A 20,037-nucleotide genomic window follows, 5' to 3' on the forward strand; every position below is an offset into this window, starting at 1 on the left:
CAGAATGTGAAAGGGAAAGGACATGAGGATGTCTTTGATGCCTCCACTAGCAAGGCCAATAAAAAGCCCAAAATGCTACCAAAGAGAGGTCCAAAAGTAGGACCCAAGAATAAGAGCTTCAAGAAGCCAGCGGCGAAGGCAGAGAAGGCCAAAGCAAAGGGAAAATGTTTCCACTGTGGAGAAGATGGACACTAGAAGAGGAACTGTCCTCAATACTTGAACAGTCTAAAGAAAGGCAAAGGAAAAGCAGGTACGAACCAATGTCTTATGATTGAATATGAATTAAGTGTTAATTCAGATAGTTATTCCTATCTTGGAGAGTATAAGTGAAAACCAGGTACGAACCAATGTCTTATGATTGAATATGAATTAAGTGTTAATTCAGATAGTCATTCCTGGATATTAGATTCAGCAGCAACATCTCATGTTTGTATGTCTTTGCAGGTACTTCAGAATAGTTCTCGGCTAAGACAGCCGGAAGTAGTCCTCAATGAAGTGCAAATAATGCACCCAGGTGCTTAATTTCCTCTCATAATATATATATAACTCAAAACAAATGTTCATGTTGTTGTAAGTAAATTGTATTTGATTTCAGGTTGCACCACAAGAAGATAAGGCGTGTAGCATTTATTGATTCCATACCCAAGAATGCATCTGGCAAAATATTGAGAAGGAGTTGAGGAGTTGTTGTTCCAGTTCCACACACAGAGACTTTTTAGGTCGGCAGTATTATTTTATTCATCATCGTTGATGCAAGTGAATGCCATGTCATTGTATTTGTAGGTGTCGAGTGAATTAAACATTCGAGATAATAATGAATTATCTCTTGTTTGTTTTGAACTATTGTTAATTGTGTGTTTGTTGGTAATAAGTCAGTCAATGTCTCCAATTCCTCCTCTGAGTCACTTCCAGAACCAACTACCGAGTCCTTGGCTGGGATTTCCGAAAACTTAAAGGAAGGATGTTTGGTTTATTTTTTATATATTATATTCACATAGTAAAGAATGGCTATTTTCCTTATATATGAAAGCAATATTATCCCTTACTAAGACTATCTAACCCTAATTGTTATCTCCATTGTTGTCATGAGAAGTCACCCATCAATCACTTGCTCATTTTATAAATTAATAAGTTTTCATCTATTATCATTTCTTGTCAATCATAATACAGGTACTCTATTATGACTTTTTTTAACATGTAACTTAAGATACCGATTACAAAAGTTGTAGACAATAAGTAATAAAAATATTATACTATATCTATATATATATATATACTCTTTATATGCATACTCATATAAAATGATGAGTAATATTACACATACATCATTTCATACAAATTTATCATACAACATTATGTGACAAGATATGATTGGCTAATTAAAATTAAAATTAAACTTTCACCCATCATAATTGCCACATAATATTGTATGGGATGAGTATGTGTAGTATTATTCTAACAGAATACTGGTGTTTTAGATGTTAGATACTTTTTAAGTAGTGACCATATATATTCAATCTTTAATGGAGACGTGTTGACATAAATTTCCTCTATGAAGGAAACATTACCCGCTTGTACGATTCATTTCTTGATACATATTTTCTAGATACTTTGCACATCGATCCAAACAGTGTATCAATTCTCTTGCGAAGATGTTTCACAGCCTCAGATCTTCGTGTCATCATATACTATTGTTAGTGTATATTAGTGTATGCCCCAGAAACCATTCGTATTGTGGTTTTAGAGAATTTTGTCTTGTATCTATATATCTAAATAATAGAAGAAAAAGTTCTTCAATTCATATATATAAATTGCTCTTTATTTAGTCATGCATTTAAATAAGTATGTATATGAATTGTCCAGATGATTCATTTAATCGGTAAATGAATTATCGAAAAGGGTTTCCCTACGGAAGCAATATAATTTGTGCAATTATATTGCATAGTAGGCATATCGAATGCTTCTGAAAGATATCATGAGGATATAAGTACGGATGACGATGATAGTCATGTCACGGGTCATTGTATGGATTAGCAGTTGGTGAACTGTTTTTCGAACGTGACTGAATAACGACATCACTTGGAAAAGCATGTAGTCAATGATTTATTGTTTGGTTATATCAGTGACGATGTAGTCCTTTGACCTGAGACTTGTGTTGGATCCGATAGGATGCGTATGGTTTCATATGGTGTAAGTACGAGACTAATCATGTTTCGTACAATAAAGCCTATTTGGTCATGCGTTATTCATATGCGGAAACGAACGATGGTCAAGAGGAGATCCATTGACTCGAAAATATAGGATCGGAGTAGTACCGCTGACTCTATCCAGATCGAGTTCCTAGATGAATGTCGATAAATGTTGGAAATCAGAATCTCGGGGCAGCGGTATTATTAGTCATGCAAAAGCAAGTTTGTGATGACGAGTTCCGAACATATTGATTGACGATTCGTGTTAGAGATCGAGTTTAGGATTTTGACATTCCATGATTGGGCCTCTAGACAGTTTCTGGATTCATCCAGAACCGACTCACAACTAATCCATGGGGACCTACATGGTCACACCAATAGCCTGAGAAGTTAGAGAAGGATGCGAGAGAGAAATGATTATCCGAAGAGGGCTAGCACTTCCAGGGTAATAACGGGATTTCCATAGTAATAGTTACATAGAAAATTATTTGTGACATTTTAAGGGTTAAACTGGTCAAGCAAAATTAATTAATATCTTAAAGTGTAAGATAATGAGATGAACAAAAATACTTTTAATAGTTAAAGGGTAAAAGGGTAATTTATGAATTGTTAATGTAAACTAGTTTAGTTTACATGGGCCCTTGAATAATATTGATTATTCAAAGTGTAGCATATAAATTCGTGGGGTCCCTTATAAAATAAGATTTTATGGGCTGGAAGTGAAAAAAATAATTGTAAAATTGCCAAGTATATATAAATGCAAAAGGTTGCATTTTTAGTTCATTCACTTGTTCACTCAAAAACAAACTAAACTCTCTCTCAAACCCACGTCCACTCTCAATCTCTCAAGGTGATGTTAAAGTGTGGAGGTTTCATCCCTTTGAGCTATATTCATATCCAAAGCAAATGAGTAGGTATAATCTCTTTTCAGCTTTGCATGAAAACCGTTTTTTTTTAATCCATCCTTTCATGCTTTCTCTCCATTTCCACCACTCTTCATGCATGCATGCTGGTCTTTCAAATGGTATCAGAGCTAAAGCTCCTTGCATGTCGAATTTATAGCAAAATGACATTTTCCATGTGTTCATATATTCATCAAACGGTTGAGTTTGCATGTTAGTGATATGGTTCAAAAATGAATTTTTTCATAGTAGCTCTACATGCATGTCTCGGCCATACATAGATCAGAGGGGATGTTCATTTTTCTTCTCATTCTCATATGTTTGAATAATGGTAATGGTTATAAGAGCATGCCTTTGTAATGAGATGAGTATTTGATGTAATAAGATGTTTGATGCATATGTGATTCTCAGCCATCTCTTTGTTTAAAGGAAAACTGTTTTTCTTCTTGCTCTAATATGTTGGATATGTTAGAAGTGTATTTAAAGCATGTTTGGATGATGGTATTAGCATGTTTGGATGATTGTTATTGCATGAGATATGTTGAGAACTACATGCATGCATATAGTCATTCTCAGCCATGACTAGTTTGCCATAATTATATGTCATTTCATTCATGCATTGATGAATGATGCTTTAGGAAATGTTGCATGATGATTTATTTAGAAAAATGTTCATGCATGTTCATTTCCTTTAATTTGATTAAAGTATATTTTGCTGAAGTGTATGCAAATGTTGCAAATGTTAGTGGTGGAATTTGATGTTAGCATAAAGTTATGGATTATTAATTCATATGATGAATTATGATATTATATAGATGTGGTAATTTAATGTAGGATATTCAATTTGATTATTAATTATCTTATAACGCATCATTGCATGACATAAATTATTATATTTTTGAAATGTAATAATTTGGTTGTTTGATGGTTTCAAAAATATGATATGCAAAATGACATGATTGTCTTTTAAGAAAATAATGTGTCATAAAAAATATTACTTTAGTTAAAAGTAACTTGTGTCATAGAATGATTACTCTTTGAGTAATAAACCCATTATCTGTGCCATGCATGACTTTTGTGAAAAGTATTGAAATATGTTAGTAATTAAATAATATATCTTTGGGGTAGAATAGACAAAAGTGTTTGTGTAATGATTTTATAAAATGGTAATTGTTGCATGCCCAAAGTATGATTAAATTACCCATAATATTTTATTATATAAATAAACTATTAAATATGAGATATATTTATATTTAATATTAGTAAATATATATATATATATAATATATATATATATAATATATATATAATTATATATATATATATATATATATATATATATATATACTTTAAATAATTGTTTATATTCATGCCTTTAAATCAATTGTTTATTATATTTGGTATGAATGTTTAATTTTATTTATGTGATGAATGAATATTAGATTAGAGGGTTGATCATGGGCGCCATTGGTTTTCAAATATTAAAAAATGGTGTAATATTCTTTTAAATGCTTGAATAATTAAATTTATTTATTTATTTTTAATCGGGCTGCGTGCCTAAGATCTAATTTGTAATGGAATCGGCTAGACGGGAACCGAGAAGCATCCGGATGACGATCACATCAAAGAGATAGTATTAGGGTAAATAGTTTGCTTAGGATGTATTTTCGAAAAGCCCATGATCAACCACATGCTTTAGTTTATGCATATATGTGATATGTATGAATGGTTAATTAAACATGGCATGCTAAAAATGAATTAACTAAAGGTTAAACCTAAATCTCCCAATTAAAATTATTAAATCCAAGTCTCCCATTGTGGGATAACTAAATTCTTTGATATAAATTTTAATATCCAAGATTTATTATGTGAGGGATAAATCTTTATATCTAAAATTAAGTTGATCTTGTTCTTGGATGGATATTTTCACCTTGACCAAGAATTCTATTATGTGAGGACATGATGAAAATGCCATCCTAAGAAAGCACAATTGTTCGGATTTAACTAGCCTAGGTACCAAGAATTCTATATGTGAGGTATCCGAGCTAGGATAGGATATGAATCAAACCTTATATAGTGATATAAAAGGAAAAAGTTTCCTACTTATTAGACTTAATTAACCAAGAATTCTATATGTGAGGTTAATTGAATTGATAATTTTAAATATAAATACCATATGAAGTATTACATAAAAAGATAAAAATCTAATCCCCTATAGCTTCTCCATTTATAATCAATAAATTCTGCATATGCATGGTTTCAGCTTCTGCAATCAATAAATTAGCAGTGTTATTTTATTTTTAACATCGTGACACGAAAAACTTAATTAATGTTTTAATAACCCACGATGATATTGTTAAGTACAATTTATTATTATAAAAGCTATCCAAACGGGAAAGGAAGATATAGTACAGCTAATATTGACAATCCGCGACAAAATTAATGATTAATTAATACACATGAACTGCATGCAAAACTTAAAAAATTAATCTTGTAAGTTTCCATTAGCTTGCCATGGTAACTTTCATCTATTATAATTTATAAGTGCATTATTCTCTGCATATGGTTGCAGCTGCTTCAATCAAATGGCCCAGAAAAGTTCACCCATCGATCCAAGGAGTGGTTTCAATTCAATTAACAAAACCTTTCACAGCCTCAGACCTCCACTTGATCTTCCTGAAGAGGACACTCCTCTCTCAGCTGCTGTATACGCTTTCTCTCTCAGACTCAAATCACCATTGCCGCATGACTCTGTGGCTTTAATCAACCTGATTACCGGGCATCGGATTTTCTACTCTCAGTTCACCACCAGAACTAAGTCCTTGGCCGCTTATTTGCAGAAAGTTACCGAACTCTCCAAAAATGACACTGCCTTTATACTCTCTCCAAACTCTCTTCGGATACCCATCCTTTACTTCTCTCTTCTCTCACTCGGTGTTATCATCTCTCCCGCTAACCCAGACAGCCCGGAATCTGAAATTGTCAACCAAGTTAAGTTATCTAAGCCGGTCATTGCTTTTGCCACGTCATCAACCGTTCACAAGCTCCCAACACTTGAACACCAGCCCATCCTCATTGACTCCCCCGAGTTTGAGTCAATGATGGTGAGCTCAGAATATGAATTCGAGCGCGTTAAATTGAGTCAATCCCATTTGGCAGCGATCTTGTACTCCTCTGGAACAACTGGAAGGGTGAAAGGTGTGATGCTATCTCATAGAAACTTAATATCAGAAGTTGCCACCATTTGTGCAACTTGAAAAAAGCGAGAATCCACGGCCGTTATGTTACAAACGACGAATATGTATTTTAACATTAGCGGGTTTATCCGTTCTCTAGCTTCAGTGGCGTTGTGTGAGACATTTGTGGTAAATGGGATGGAGAGGTTTGATGCGAAGAAGATGTTGAAGGCTGTGGAAGAGTTTAGTGTTACAAATATGATTGGTGCACCATCAGTGATGGTTGCCCTGTGCAAGGGTAGTTTAACAGACAGCTTTGATTTGAGCTCGCTTGAGAGCGTAGTGTGTGGTGGTGTTCCATTCTGGAAGGATGCAATGGAGGCATTTATGGCTAGGTTCCCGAAAGTTGTATTGTTGCAGGTAATATTTGCTAAGCATCTTTTTCATTTATCCGTTTGAATTAGCAGGGATAAAATTAATTTTTGACGGATTCTTGATTATAAAGGTTTACGGGATGACTGAAACAGGCGCGGTTTTTCGTACAATATGTAAAGAAGAAAGTAACCGTTTGGGTTCCGCCGGGAGACTTTCAGGGGGTTTTGAAGCAAAAATTGTTGATACTGAAACCGGTGGAGCCTTGCCTCCTTGCAAAGAAGGGGAACTTTGGATTAAAGGACCCTCAACAATGAAAGGTAAATTCTATCTGGTGCTTTATGCATGATTTCATTTGATTAGATGTAATTTATGAGTAAACTACTCTTTAAATTGTAGGGTACGTTGGGGACGAAGAAGCAACTGCTTCTACTTTGTTAACGGATGGATGGTTGAGAACCGGAGATCTGTGTTACATTGATGACGATGGTTTTGCTTTCATTGTGGATAGAATCAAGGAATTAATCAAATATCAGGCATTTCAGGTAATAATAATCTATCATTCTGTGTTTAATAATAAATTTTGTACACTTGATGAAGGTATTATTATCATTTACCTGCAGGTTCCTCCAGCAGAATTAGAGAATTTGCTTATTTCTCAACATATATAGCGGATGCTGCAGTAATACCGTAAATTTCAGTTTTCTTTATCTTAATAGTCGTTTTTTGTTCCCTCTAAAAAGTTTAATTTTTTAAATAAAAATTAGGCACGAAAATGGATGTGAATATATACAATAGTGCTATATTTACAACTGATTCATACAACTAAACAAAAATTATACAAAATTAATATAAAATCATTATTTTATCATATGTTTTTTGGCTAATTGTACGATTCAGTTGTAAGCAGCATTATTCTTATATTATATCTGTCAAGAGTGAATATAACATAGTTACATATAACTAAAATATTATGATGATATTAAACTTTTCTTTTTTAAGTCAACAAAATTTTTTATTTGATATATAAATCTTGATAAACATAAATGAGAATGGCAGATATCCGGACGAAGAAGCTGGTGAGATACCTATGGCATTTGTGGTAAGACAGCCCGGAAGTATCCTCAGTGAAGTTGAAATAATGCATTTTGTGGCAACCAGGTGCTTAATTTCCTCTCATAATATATATATAACTCAAAACAAATGTTCATGTTGTTTGTAAGTAAATTGTATTTGATTTTCAGGTTGCACCGCACAAGAAGATAAGGCGTATAGCATTTATTGATTCCATACCCAAGAATGCATCTGGCAAAATATTGAGAAGGGAGTTGAGGAAGTTTGTTGTCTTCTTTAGGTCTGCAGTAATATTTTTATTCATCATCGTGAACCATGTCATTCTATTTGTAGCTGTTGAGTTGAATTAAACGTTTTGAGGTAATAATAAATTTATCTATTATTTTGTTTTGGACTATTGTTAATCGTGTCAATGGTCTTCCAATTTCCTTCACTTGCAGAGCCAACTCCCAAGTCCTTGGCTGGGATTTCCGAAAACTTAAAGGAAGGATGTTTGGTAATTATTATTTTTATATATATATTCACATAGTAATAGACATGGCTAATTTTTCCTTATATATGAAAGCAATATTATCTCCATTAGCTCTAAACCTATCTAACCCTAATCTTAATTATCTCCATTGTTGTCATCAGAAGTCACCTATCAATCACTTCTCATTTTATAAATTATATAAGTTTTCAATTTCTTCATCAATCATAATACGTATACTTTTATTTTGACTTTTTTTAACATGTAACTTAAGATACCGATTACAAACGTTGTAGACAATAAGTAATAAAAAATATTATATATATATATATATATATATATACTCTTTATATGCATACTCATATAAAATGATGAGTAATATTACACATACATCATTTTCATACAATATTTATCATACAACATTATGTGACAAGATATGATTGGCTAATTTAAAATTAAAATTAAACTTTCACCCAATCATATCTTGCCACATAATATTGTATGGGAATGATGTATGTGTAGTATTATTCTAAAATGATACTGGTGTTTTAGATGTTAGATACTTTTTAAGTAGTGACCATATATATTCTAATCTTTAATGGAGACGTGTTGACATAAATCTTCTCTTATGAAGGAAACATTTAACCCGCTTGTACGATTCATTTCTTGATACAATATTTTCTAGATAACTTTGCACATCGATCCAAACAGTGTATCAATTCTCTTGCGAAGATGTTTCACAGCCTCAGATCTTCGGTGTCATCATATACTATTGTTAGTGTATATTAGTGTATGCCCCAGAAACCATTCGTATTGTCGGTTTTAGAGAATTTTGTCTTGTATCTATATATCATAAATAATAGAAGAAAAAGTTCTTCAATTCATATATATAAATTGCTTCCTTTATTTAGTCATGCATTTAAAATAAAGTATGTATATGAATTGTCCAGATGATTCATTTAATCGGTAAATGAATTATCGAAAAGGGTTCCCTACGGAAGCAATATAATTTTGCAATTAATTGCATAGGCATATCGAATGCTTCTGAAAGATATCATGGTTGATATAATACGGATGACGATGATAGTCTGTCACTGGGTCATTGCTATGGATTAGCAGTTGGTGAACTGTTTTTCGAACGTGACTGATCACGACAACACTTGGAAAAGCATGTAGTCAATGATTTATTGTTTGGTTATATCAGTGCACGATGTAGTCCTTTGACCTGAGACTTGTAGTTGGATCCGATACGGATGCGTATGGTTCATATGGTGTATAAGTACGAGACTAATCATGTTTCGTACAATAAAGCCTATTTGGTCATGCGTTATTCATATGCGGAAACGAACGATGGTCAAGAGGAGATCCATTGACTCGAAAATATAGATCGGGAGTACCGCTGACTCTATCCAGATCGAGTTCCTAGATGAATGTCGATAATGTTGGAAACAGAATCTCTGGCCAGAGTCTATTATTAGTCATGCAAAAGCAAGTTTGTGATGACGAGTTCCGAACATATTGATTGACGATTCGGTAAAGATCGAGTTAGGATTTTGACTTTCCATGATTGGCCTCTAGACAGTTTCTGGATTCAATCCAGAACCGACTCACAACTAATCCATGGTGGACCTACATGGTCACACCAATAGCCTGAGAAGTTAGAGAAGGATGCGAAGAGAAATGATTATCCGAAGAGGGCTAGCACCTTCCAAGGGTAATAACGGGATTTCCATAGTAATAGTTACATAGAAAATTATTTGTGACATTTTAAGGGTTAAAGGTCAAGCATAATTAATTATTATATCTTAAAGTGTTAAGATTATGAGATGAACAAAATTCCTTTTAATAGTTTAAAGGTAAAAGGGTAAATTATGAATTGTTAATGTAAACTAGTTTAGTTTACTGGGCCCTTGAATAATATTGATTATTCAAAGTGTAGCATAATAAATTCGTGGGTCCCTTTATAAAATAAGATTTTATTGGGCTTGGAAGTGAAAATAAATAATTGTAAAATTGCCCAAGTATATATAAATGCAAAAGGTTGCATTTTAGTTCATTCTTCACTTGTTCACTCAAAACAACTAAAACTCTCTCTCAAACCACGTCCACTCTCTATCTCTCAAGTGATGTTAAAGTGTGGAGGTTTCATCCTTTGAGGCTAATATTCATCAATCCAAAGCAAATGAGTAGGTATATCTCTTTTCAAGCTTTGCATGAAAACCGTTTTTTTTAATCCATCCTTTCATGCTTTCTCTTCCATTTCCACCACTCTTCATGCAGCATGCTGGTCTTTCAAATGGTATCAGAGCTAAAAGCTCCTTGCATGTCGAATTTATAGCAAAATGACATTTTCCATGTGTTCTAATATTCATCAACTTGGTTGAGTTTGCATGTTAGTGATATGGTTCAAAAATGATTTTTTTCATAGTAGCTCCTACATGCATGTCCGGCCATACATAGATCAGAGGTGGATGTTCTTTTTTCTTCTCATTCTCATATGTTTTGAATAAGGTAATGGTTATAAGAGCATGCCTTTGTAATGAATGAGTATTTGATGTAATAAGCATGTTTGATGCATATGGTGATTCTCACCATCCTTTGTTTAAGGAAAACTGTTTTTCTTCTTGCTCTAATATGTTTGGATATGTTAGAATGTGATTTAAAGCATGTTTGGATGATGGTTATAGCATGTTGGATGATTGTTATTGCATGAGATATGTTAGAACTACATGCATGCATATAGTCATTCTCAGCCATGACTATTTTGCCATAATTATATGTCATTTCATTCATGCATTGATGAATGATGCTTTAGGAAATGTTGCATGATATTTTTTAGAAAAATGTTCATGCATGTTCATTTCCTTTATTTGATTAAAGTATATTTTGCATGAAGTGTATGCAAATGTTGCAAATGTTTAGTGGTGGAATTTGATGTTAGCATAAAGTTTGGATTATTAATTCATATGAGATTATGATATTATATTGATGTGGTATTTTAATGTAGGATATTCAATTTGATAAATTATCTTATAACGCATCATTGCATGACATAAATTATTATATTTTTGAAATGTAATAATTTGGTTGTTTGATGGTTTCAAAAAATGATATGCAAATGACATGATTGTCTTTAGAAAATAATTCTAGAAAAATTACTTTAGTTAAAAGTAACTGTGTCTATAATGATTACTCTTTGAGTAATAAACCCATTTATCTGTGCCATGCATGACTTTTGTGAAAAGTATTGAAATATGTAGTAATTAAATAATATATCTTTGGGTAGAATATACAAAAGTGTTTGTGTAATGATTTTTATAAATGTTGAATTGTTGCATGCCCCAAAGTTGAATTAAATTACCACATGAATATTTTATATATATAATACTATTAATATATGAGATATATTTATTTTATATATGTAAATATATATATATATATATATATATATATAATTATTAGATATATATATATATATATATATAATATTATATATTATATATATATATACTTTAAATAATTGTTTATATTCATGCCTTTAATAATTGTTTTATTATATTTGGTATGAATGTTTAATATTTATTTATGTGATGAATGAATATTAGATTAGAGGGTTGATCATGGGCGCCATTTGGTTTTCAAATATTAAAAAATGTTTGTAAATTTCTTTTATTAAATGGCTTGTAATAATTAAATTTTTATTATTTATTTTTAATCGGGCCTGCGTGCCTAAGATCTATTTGTAATGGAATCGGCTAGACGGGAACCGAAGAGCATCCGGATGACGATCCAATCAAAGATATAGTATTTAGGGTAAATGTTTGCTTTAGGATGTATTTTCGAAAAGCCCATGATCAACCCACATGCTTTAGTTTATGCATATATGTGATATGTATGAATGGTTAATTAACATGGCATGCTAAAATGAATTAACTAAAGTTTAACCTAATCTCCCCAATTAAAATTATTAAATCCAAGTCTCCCATTGTGGGATAACTAAATTCTTTGATATAAATTTAATACCCAAGATTTCTATTATGTGAGGGATATATCTTTATATCATAAATTAAGTTGATCTTGTTCTTGGATGGATATTTTCACCTTGACCAAGAATTCTATTATGTGAGGACATGAGAAAATGCCATCCTAAGAAGCACAATGTTCGGATTTAACTAGCCTAGGGTACCAAGAATTCTATTATGTGAGGTATCCGAAGCTAGGATAAGGAATATGAATCAAACCTTATATAGTGATATAAAGGAAAAAGTTTCCTACTTATTAGACTTAATTAACCAAGAATTCTATTATGTGAGGTTAATTGAATTTGATAAGAAATTGATTCCCCACTAAGAAATTTAATCCAACGAAATTTTTGGATCCTATTTAAGGGTTAGAGACTCCAATAAAATATGGGAGCTAATTTGATTATGCATTAAAAGTTTAAAAGATTACAAGACACTAATAAATTACTTTTTTTTGCATTTTCATCTTGTGATAAATAATTGAAAAATGGCCAACAATGTTCCCCTAAGGATAATGGATAATAACATGTTAACCGGACCCAACCTAAAAGATTGGCTAAGAATCTTAGAATTGTTCTAGATTTTTGAAAGAATTGCTTATGTCCTAGAAGCACCTCTTCACTTGATATTGGACCGGATGCTCCCACAAGCTGAGCTTGATGCTCTTGAAAAGTGGAGAAAGATGGCAGAGTGCTAAAAATTACATGCTAGCCTCCATGAATGAGAACTTCAAACTAAGCATGAAGAGTTTTCAATGCTTATGATATCCTCATAGCTCTACAAGAGTTGTACAGCAAAAATCTAGAGTATTTTGAGTATGAGTTATGTGCATCCCTCTTTAAGCATATTGAGGGAAGAGTACCTCCAGCTGATCATACTCTTAAGATGATCAAGGGATTAGGTCGACTGATGGATATGGTGGTCATGCCACCCACCTCAAAGTGAATTTGATTCTACAATCCTTCCTCCAATTATAAACCGTTTATAACTAACAACAATCTCAATAGGATTGAGAGAAACCTCTCTGAATTGCTAAATGAGCTTAAAGAATTTCACAGGCAGATGTGAAAGGGAAAGGACATGAGGATGTCTTTGATGCCCTCCACTAGCGGCCAATAAAAAGCCCAAAATGCTACCAAGAGAGGTCCAAAGTAGGACCCAAGATAAGAGCTTCAAGAAGCCCGCGCAAGGCAGAAAGGCCAAAGCAAAGGAAAATTTTTCCACTGTTGAGAAGATGGACACTAGAGAGAGAGAACTTCCTCAATACTTGAACAGTCTAAAGAAAGGCAAAGGAAAAGCAGGTACGAACCAATGTCTATGATTGAATATGAATTTGTTAATTCAGTAGTCATTCCTGGATATTAGATTCAGCAGCAACATCTCATGTTTGTATGTCTTTGCAGGTACTTCAGAATAGTTCTAAGGTGACAAAGGGCGAGATCATTTTGAGTTGGGAAATGGGGCCCAAGTTGCAGCCGAGGCCATGGGGACTTGCCCACTAAGACTACCTTTAGGACATTTTTGAATTTGTTTAAAGTATTGTACTTTAAAAAATCCACTAGAAACATCATTTCTATTTCTGCTTTGTGTAAAGCAGGTTATTAATGGAAATGAATGTTCAATACATTTTGAAATGTTTTAGTTGGTAAACTGTGAATACAATGGTGTGTATGTCTTAGAATTAATGATTATGCTTCAATCAATACCATTTCTAATAAAAGAACTCGATCTAAATCAAATCCTAAAATTCTATGGCATCATAGATTAGGTCATATAAGAGAGAGAAGATTAGTACAGCTTGAAGAAAGTGGGATCCTGAAATCATTGGTTTTGAACCCTATCCAACCTGTGAATCATGTCTCCAAGGAAAGATGACCAAGTCTCCCTTTAAGAGTAAAGGAGAGCGAGCTAAAAACTATTAGAACTCATATATACAGATGTATGTGGACCATTTAGTACTTTAGCCAGGGGAGGATTTGAATATTCATTATTTATAGATGATATGTCACGATATGGGTATTTGTTTTAATGAAATACAAATCTGAATCCTTTGAAAAATTCAGAGAATTCAAAAATGAAGTAGAAAATCAACTGGAAAAAGTATTAAAATACTACAGATCAGATCGTGGGGTGAATACTTGAGTACATAGTTCAAGAGTTCTTAAAAGAAATAGGATCATCTCACAGTTGACTCCTCCTTATACACCCCAGCTTAATGGAGTGTCTAAAAGAGAAATCGTACCTTATTGGATATGGTATATTCGATGGTGAGTTTTACAAACTTACTAGTTCTTTGTGGGGGTACGCTCTCTAGACCGCTGTGCACATCCTTAATAGGTCCTGTCTAAAACTGTCCAGAAAACACTGTATGAGATTGGTATGGACGTCCAAGTCTGTTTATATGAAGATTTAGGCGCTGCCCAGCTTATTTAAATTGGTTAATCTGATAAGCTGAATGTTAAATTCAAGAGGGTCGGTTCATTGGATATCCTAAAGATATTGTAGGATATTACTTTTACTTCTCAGTGATCAAAGAGTTTGGATCAGTAGAAATGCGCGCTTCTTCGAAAACAAGTTCTTGGAGGAGAGGTGTTGGAAGAAATATTGAGCTCAAGGAGAGTTCGAAGAGCCAAGAACCGAGATTGTTGAAGATGGAACGTCCACTCAGCGAACCTCTAATCAGATACATGGTTCTAGTACGAAAGTCTTCAAATATCAAAACCTCCAGAGAGATATGGGTTCCTACATGAGCAAGATTTTGAATCTTACTTAGTGGGAGTAATGATCATGGTGATGATCCTAGAAGCTATGAAAAGCATATTGGAAGAGATTCAAGAAAATGGTTGGAAGCGATGGATTCTGAGAGAATCAATGCATGCCAATCAAGTATGGTCGCTTGTGGATCCACCAGAGGGAATAGTTCTTATAGGTTGTAATGGGTCTACAAAGGAAAATTTGGCAAGGATGGGGAGGTAGAGACCTTCAAAGCTCGACTGGTGGCGAAAGGTATACTCAGAAACAAGGATTGGATTATGAGGAAACCTTCTCGCCTGTAGCTATGATTAAATCTTCCGTATAATGCTAGCTCTGCAGCATACCATGATTATGAATTTGGCAGATGTGGAAAAACAGGTTTCCTCATTGGGTTTATTGAGGAAAACATCTATATGGAACAATCGATAGGTTTTGTATCCTCTGCTGAAAACATAAGGTGCAAATTGCACGATCCATTTTGGATTGAGCAGCTTCAAGAAGCTAGAACATTCGATTTGACAATATATCAATCATTTGGTTTTGTTAAGAATCCGATGAGCCCTGTGTATACAAATGGGTTAAAGATCATGCCATCACGTTTCTCATATTATATGTAGATGACATACTTTTATATGGGAAATGTTAGGCATGATGACAGAGGTTAAAGTTTGGTTGTCCAAACCTTCTCGATGAAAGACTTAGAGAAGCGACATATGTCCTTGGCATTCGTGTCTATAGAGATAGAACGAAAAGGGTACTTGGATTATCCCAGAAATTGTCCTAGAGAAAATGCTAAAAATTTAGCATGGAGAACTCTAAGAGAGGTCTCTTGCCCTTCACTCACGCCTTCATCTTTCTAAGGAGATGGGTCCAAAGACCGATGAGAGCAGCAGCGAATCGTAATGTGCCTTATGCGTCTGCCGTAGGTAGCTTAATGTACGCAATGCTATGTACAAGACCATATAGCTTATGCTGTAGTGTTACGGCAAATATCAGTCAAACCCAGGGAGAAACATTGGTCAGTTGTAAAATCGATCCTAAGTACTTGAGAAGAACTAAAGATCTAGTTCTGAGTTATGGATGTTCAGAGTTAACATTCAAGGATACTCAGATTCTGATTTCCAATCAGATATGATGATAGAAAGTCTATGTCAGGGTACATTTTTATATGTAATGGAGGTGCTGTTAGTTAGAAAAGTTCCAAACAGACAACCACAGCTGACTCCACTACAGAAGCTGAATACATTGTTGCTTTAGAAGCAGCAAAGGAGGATGTTTGGATGCGAAAGCTCGTAATTGAACTTGGTGTGTTCCAAACATGGCTTGCCTATATGCATGTTCTGTGACAATACTGGAGCTATTGCACAGGCAAAGAATCAAGAGCCCACCAAAATTCAAACACATTCAGCATAAATATCACATTTTTGAGATTCGTTGGAGCTAGAGAGATTAAATTCAAGACTCCTTCAGCAGAAAATGTAGTTGATCCACTGACTAAGGCGATGACACTGAAAATTGGACCATCATCTTGAGAAATGGGTGAGATACAACAATGAATGGCTTTATGTCAAGTGGGAGTTTGTTAGTGTATATTAGTGTAGGCCCTAGAAACCATTCGTGTTGTCGGTTTCAGAGCATTTTGTCTGTATCTATATATCTAAATAATAGAAGAAAAGTTCTTCAATTCATTATATAAATTGCTTCCTTTATTTAGTCATGCATTTAAAATAAAGTATGTATATGAATTGTCCAGATGATTCATTTAATCGGTAAATGAATTATCGAAAGGGTTCCCTACGGAAGCAATATAATTTGTGGCAACTACATTGCACAGTGAGCATATGACTTGCTCCGAAAGATCGAGTTGATATAAGTACGGATGACGATAATAGTCATGTCACGGGGTCATTGGTATGGATTAGCAGTTGTGTGAACTGTTTTCGAACGTGACCGAATAACGACAAATCACTTAGAAAAGCATGTAGTCAATGATTTATCGTTTGGTTATATCAGTGCACGAGTAGTCCTTTGACCTGAGACATTGTAGTTGGATCCGATACGGATGCGTATGGTTCATATGGTGTATAGTACGAGACTAATCATGTTTCGTATAATACAGCCTATATGGTCATGCTTTATTCATATGTGGAAATGAACGATGGTCAAGAGGGGATCCTTGACTCGAAAATATAGGAGCGGAGTACCGCTAACTCTATCCGGATTCGAGTTCCTAATGACGTCGATAAATGTCGGAAATCAGAATCTCTGGCCAAAGTCTATTATTAGTCTACAAAGCAAGTTTGTGATGACGAGTTCCGAACATATTGATCGACGATTCGATAGAAGATCGATTTTAGGATTTTGACATTCCATGATCCGTGCTCGATCAGATATCTCAAATGGAGGGACTTTACTTGCATGGATGTATGATCTTAAATGGGTTCGATGAAGTATTTCTTCATCGTGGTTTAGGGACTATGGCACATTACTAGATGTTTACCATAGTCGTTCGGCCTCCGGACAGGTTTCTGGATTCATCCAAAACCTGCTTACGCTAACCCACGGTGGACCTCCGTCACACAATAGCCTTGAGAGTTAGAGAAGATGAGAGAGAGAATGATTATCCAAAGAGGGCTAGCACCTTCCGAGGGTAATAACGGATTTCCATAGTAATAGTTACATAGAAAATTATTTGTGACATTTTAAGGTTTAAATGGTCAAACAATAATTAATTATTATATCTTAAAGTGTTAATTAATGAGATGAACAAAAATATCCTTTTAATAGTTAAGGGTAAAAGGTAAATTTATGGATTGTTAATGTAAACTAGTTTAGTTTACATGGGCCCTTGAATAATATTGATTATTCAAAGGGTAGCTTAAATTTGTGGGGTCTCTTCTAAAAAAGATTTTATTGGGCTTGGAAGTGAAAAATAAATAATTGCAAAATTGTCCAAGTATATATAACGCAAAAGTTGCATTTTAGTTCATTCTTCACTTGTTCACTCAAAAACAAACTAAAACTCTCTCTCAAACCCATGACCACCTCTAATCTCTCAAGGTGGTGTTAAAGTATGGAGGTTTCATCCTTTTGAGGCTAATCTTCATCAATCCAAAGCAAAGGAGTAGGTATAATCTCTTTTCAAGCTTTGCATGAAAACCATTTTTTTTAATCCATCCTTTCATGCTTTCTTCTCCATTTCCACCACTCTTCATGCATTGCTGGTCTTTCATTATAGCATATATTCTCTATCATCATGCATGCCAAATTACCAATTAATTCTAAATTGAGCTTGATAAGAGCTTGAAAATACGCATTTAGTTAGTGGTTTATGAGGATTATTTGTGATAAATTAGGCTTAATTGGTAAAGTTACTTAATTTTTCAATAATTGTCTTTTATAGATCACGGTGTGTTTTGTGTGTTTTTTCAAGTTATTAGTGCTAAATGTTATGCTCGTATAAGAATCATATCGGCTACAGAATGAGCGATGAGTAGAAACAAACGGATCGAGAATGGGAGTTGAATCGAAAGTTGGAGCTTTGAAGTAAAGAGGACATTCTAGATTACGCTCCAGTTTTAGCATGCCTCAATATTTCAATAATACTCAAGCTTATACCTCAGACCAAGACAATTCTTTGACTGTTGGAAAACTAATTTAAAGGGCTACATTTCACTTCTCCAGATTCCATCGTTATCAGCTCAAACATCATCATCCTAGAGTGCTGAAGAATGAGACGAGATTTGAACTAAAGAAGGAGCAGTTATCACTGTGCCGTAGCACACTTTGTCTAGAATCGACCGCGCCCCAGCACAGTGCCGGGGCACAGTCACGATAGCTATAAATTTTTCTTCCTATTTTTTTATTAGAAAATAGGGTTAAGAGTCTTAACTAAATAAAATTAAGGAAATAAAACCCTAACCCTTGTGGAATTAAATAGAAGTCTTTTAGCATTTTTTGGGGATTCTTTGGGGAGAAGAATTAAAGGAGCTAATGCAAGAGAGATCAAAGTGACAAAATTTTTGAACTTTTGATTGAACATATAGAGAGTCTTCTTATTTCTTTCTTGAACTCATGTTTCTTATTTCAACAAGATGATTGTTTTTTTCATATTGATTATAAACTAAATTGATTTTGTGGCTAAAATGTAGCCCAATCTCTTGATTATGTGTTGATTTATGCTGTTAATTTTTATTAAAAAAATTTCTTAAGTTTTACTATATACCTATGCTTTTGATTCTTAAGGGCCCACAAATGAATTTTGATCTTAATAGACTAGTTGAGATCGAGAGATGATACTTGTTGGTCTACAGTAGTAAAACCATAGATGAGCGAACGCTAGAGATAGTTTAATGCAACTTATGAGGTTCTGGTAAACTCCATAGAACGTAATGATCTTCAATTGCTTAAATCTTATTGAGATAATTCGTGTTAGTAATTAGAAGTTAATTCGATAATTGTTCGAGAAAAATTTATTGGAAATTTAGGAGTTTGACCTTTAAGAAGAGCTTAATAAATTAGCATAATGATCAATACATATGAATAGGAGTTGGTGTAAAATCTATGCCCTAGATCTAGTCATCGTGTTTTAACCCAAAGATTTGTTTTTTTAGTTCTCTTTTTAATTTCAATTGTTAATTTTATTTAATTTAGGTTTTCTTTGATACAATTTGGATGATCAAATAGTAAGGATAGTTTAAATTGGTAGTTGATAATAATAATTTTCTTGGCTTCGATATCCGTATTTATATACTTTATTGCTTAAACAATTTCGTACACTTACAAAATCTACAACAGAGCTACCCTATCTATTTTCTATTATGTTATGACAACTATATCATACCTATCAAACTCTTCTCATTATGAATAATAAAGTCACACATTATAAAACTTTTAATAAAAACACAGCATACTAACTTGAATTAAATAATAAAATGTCTTTTAAGCTTGCAGTATCTTTTTGTTGATCTATATCAACAAAATAAATTAATAAGCCTTTTGAGCCTTGTTGGGTTGTTTGATCATTTTGATTTATATTATGCTTTTGACCTAAATAGAATCTCATTAAAAGAATTTATT

General features: G+C 33.5%; 1 protein-coding gene across 1 annotated transcript; it reads left to right on the forward strand.

Moving 5' to 3' along the window:
• Nucleotides 1–5,676: 5,676 nt before the first annotated feature.
• Nucleotides 5,677–8,063, forward strand: LOC116140517 (4-coumarate--CoA ligase-like 9). The gene is given in 7 exon segments (XM_031426145.1): nt 5,677–6,687; nt 6,773–6,959; nt 7,039–7,184; nt 7,263–7,299; nt 7,302–7,329; nt 7,699–7,799; nt 7,882–8,063. Coding segments are annotated over 7 exon segments (1,692 nt in total).
• The last annotated feature ends 11,974 nt before the right edge of the window (nt 8,064–20,037 follow it).

Source organism: Pistacia vera, unplaced genomic scaffold, assembly GCF_008641045.1.
Source record: "Pistacia vera cultivar Batoury unplaced genomic scaffold, PisVer_v2 Contig111, whole genome shotgun sequence".
Classification (NCBI taxonomy): domain Eukaryota; kingdom Viridiplantae; phylum Streptophyta; class Magnoliopsida; order Sapindales; family Anacardiaceae; genus Pistacia; species Pistacia vera.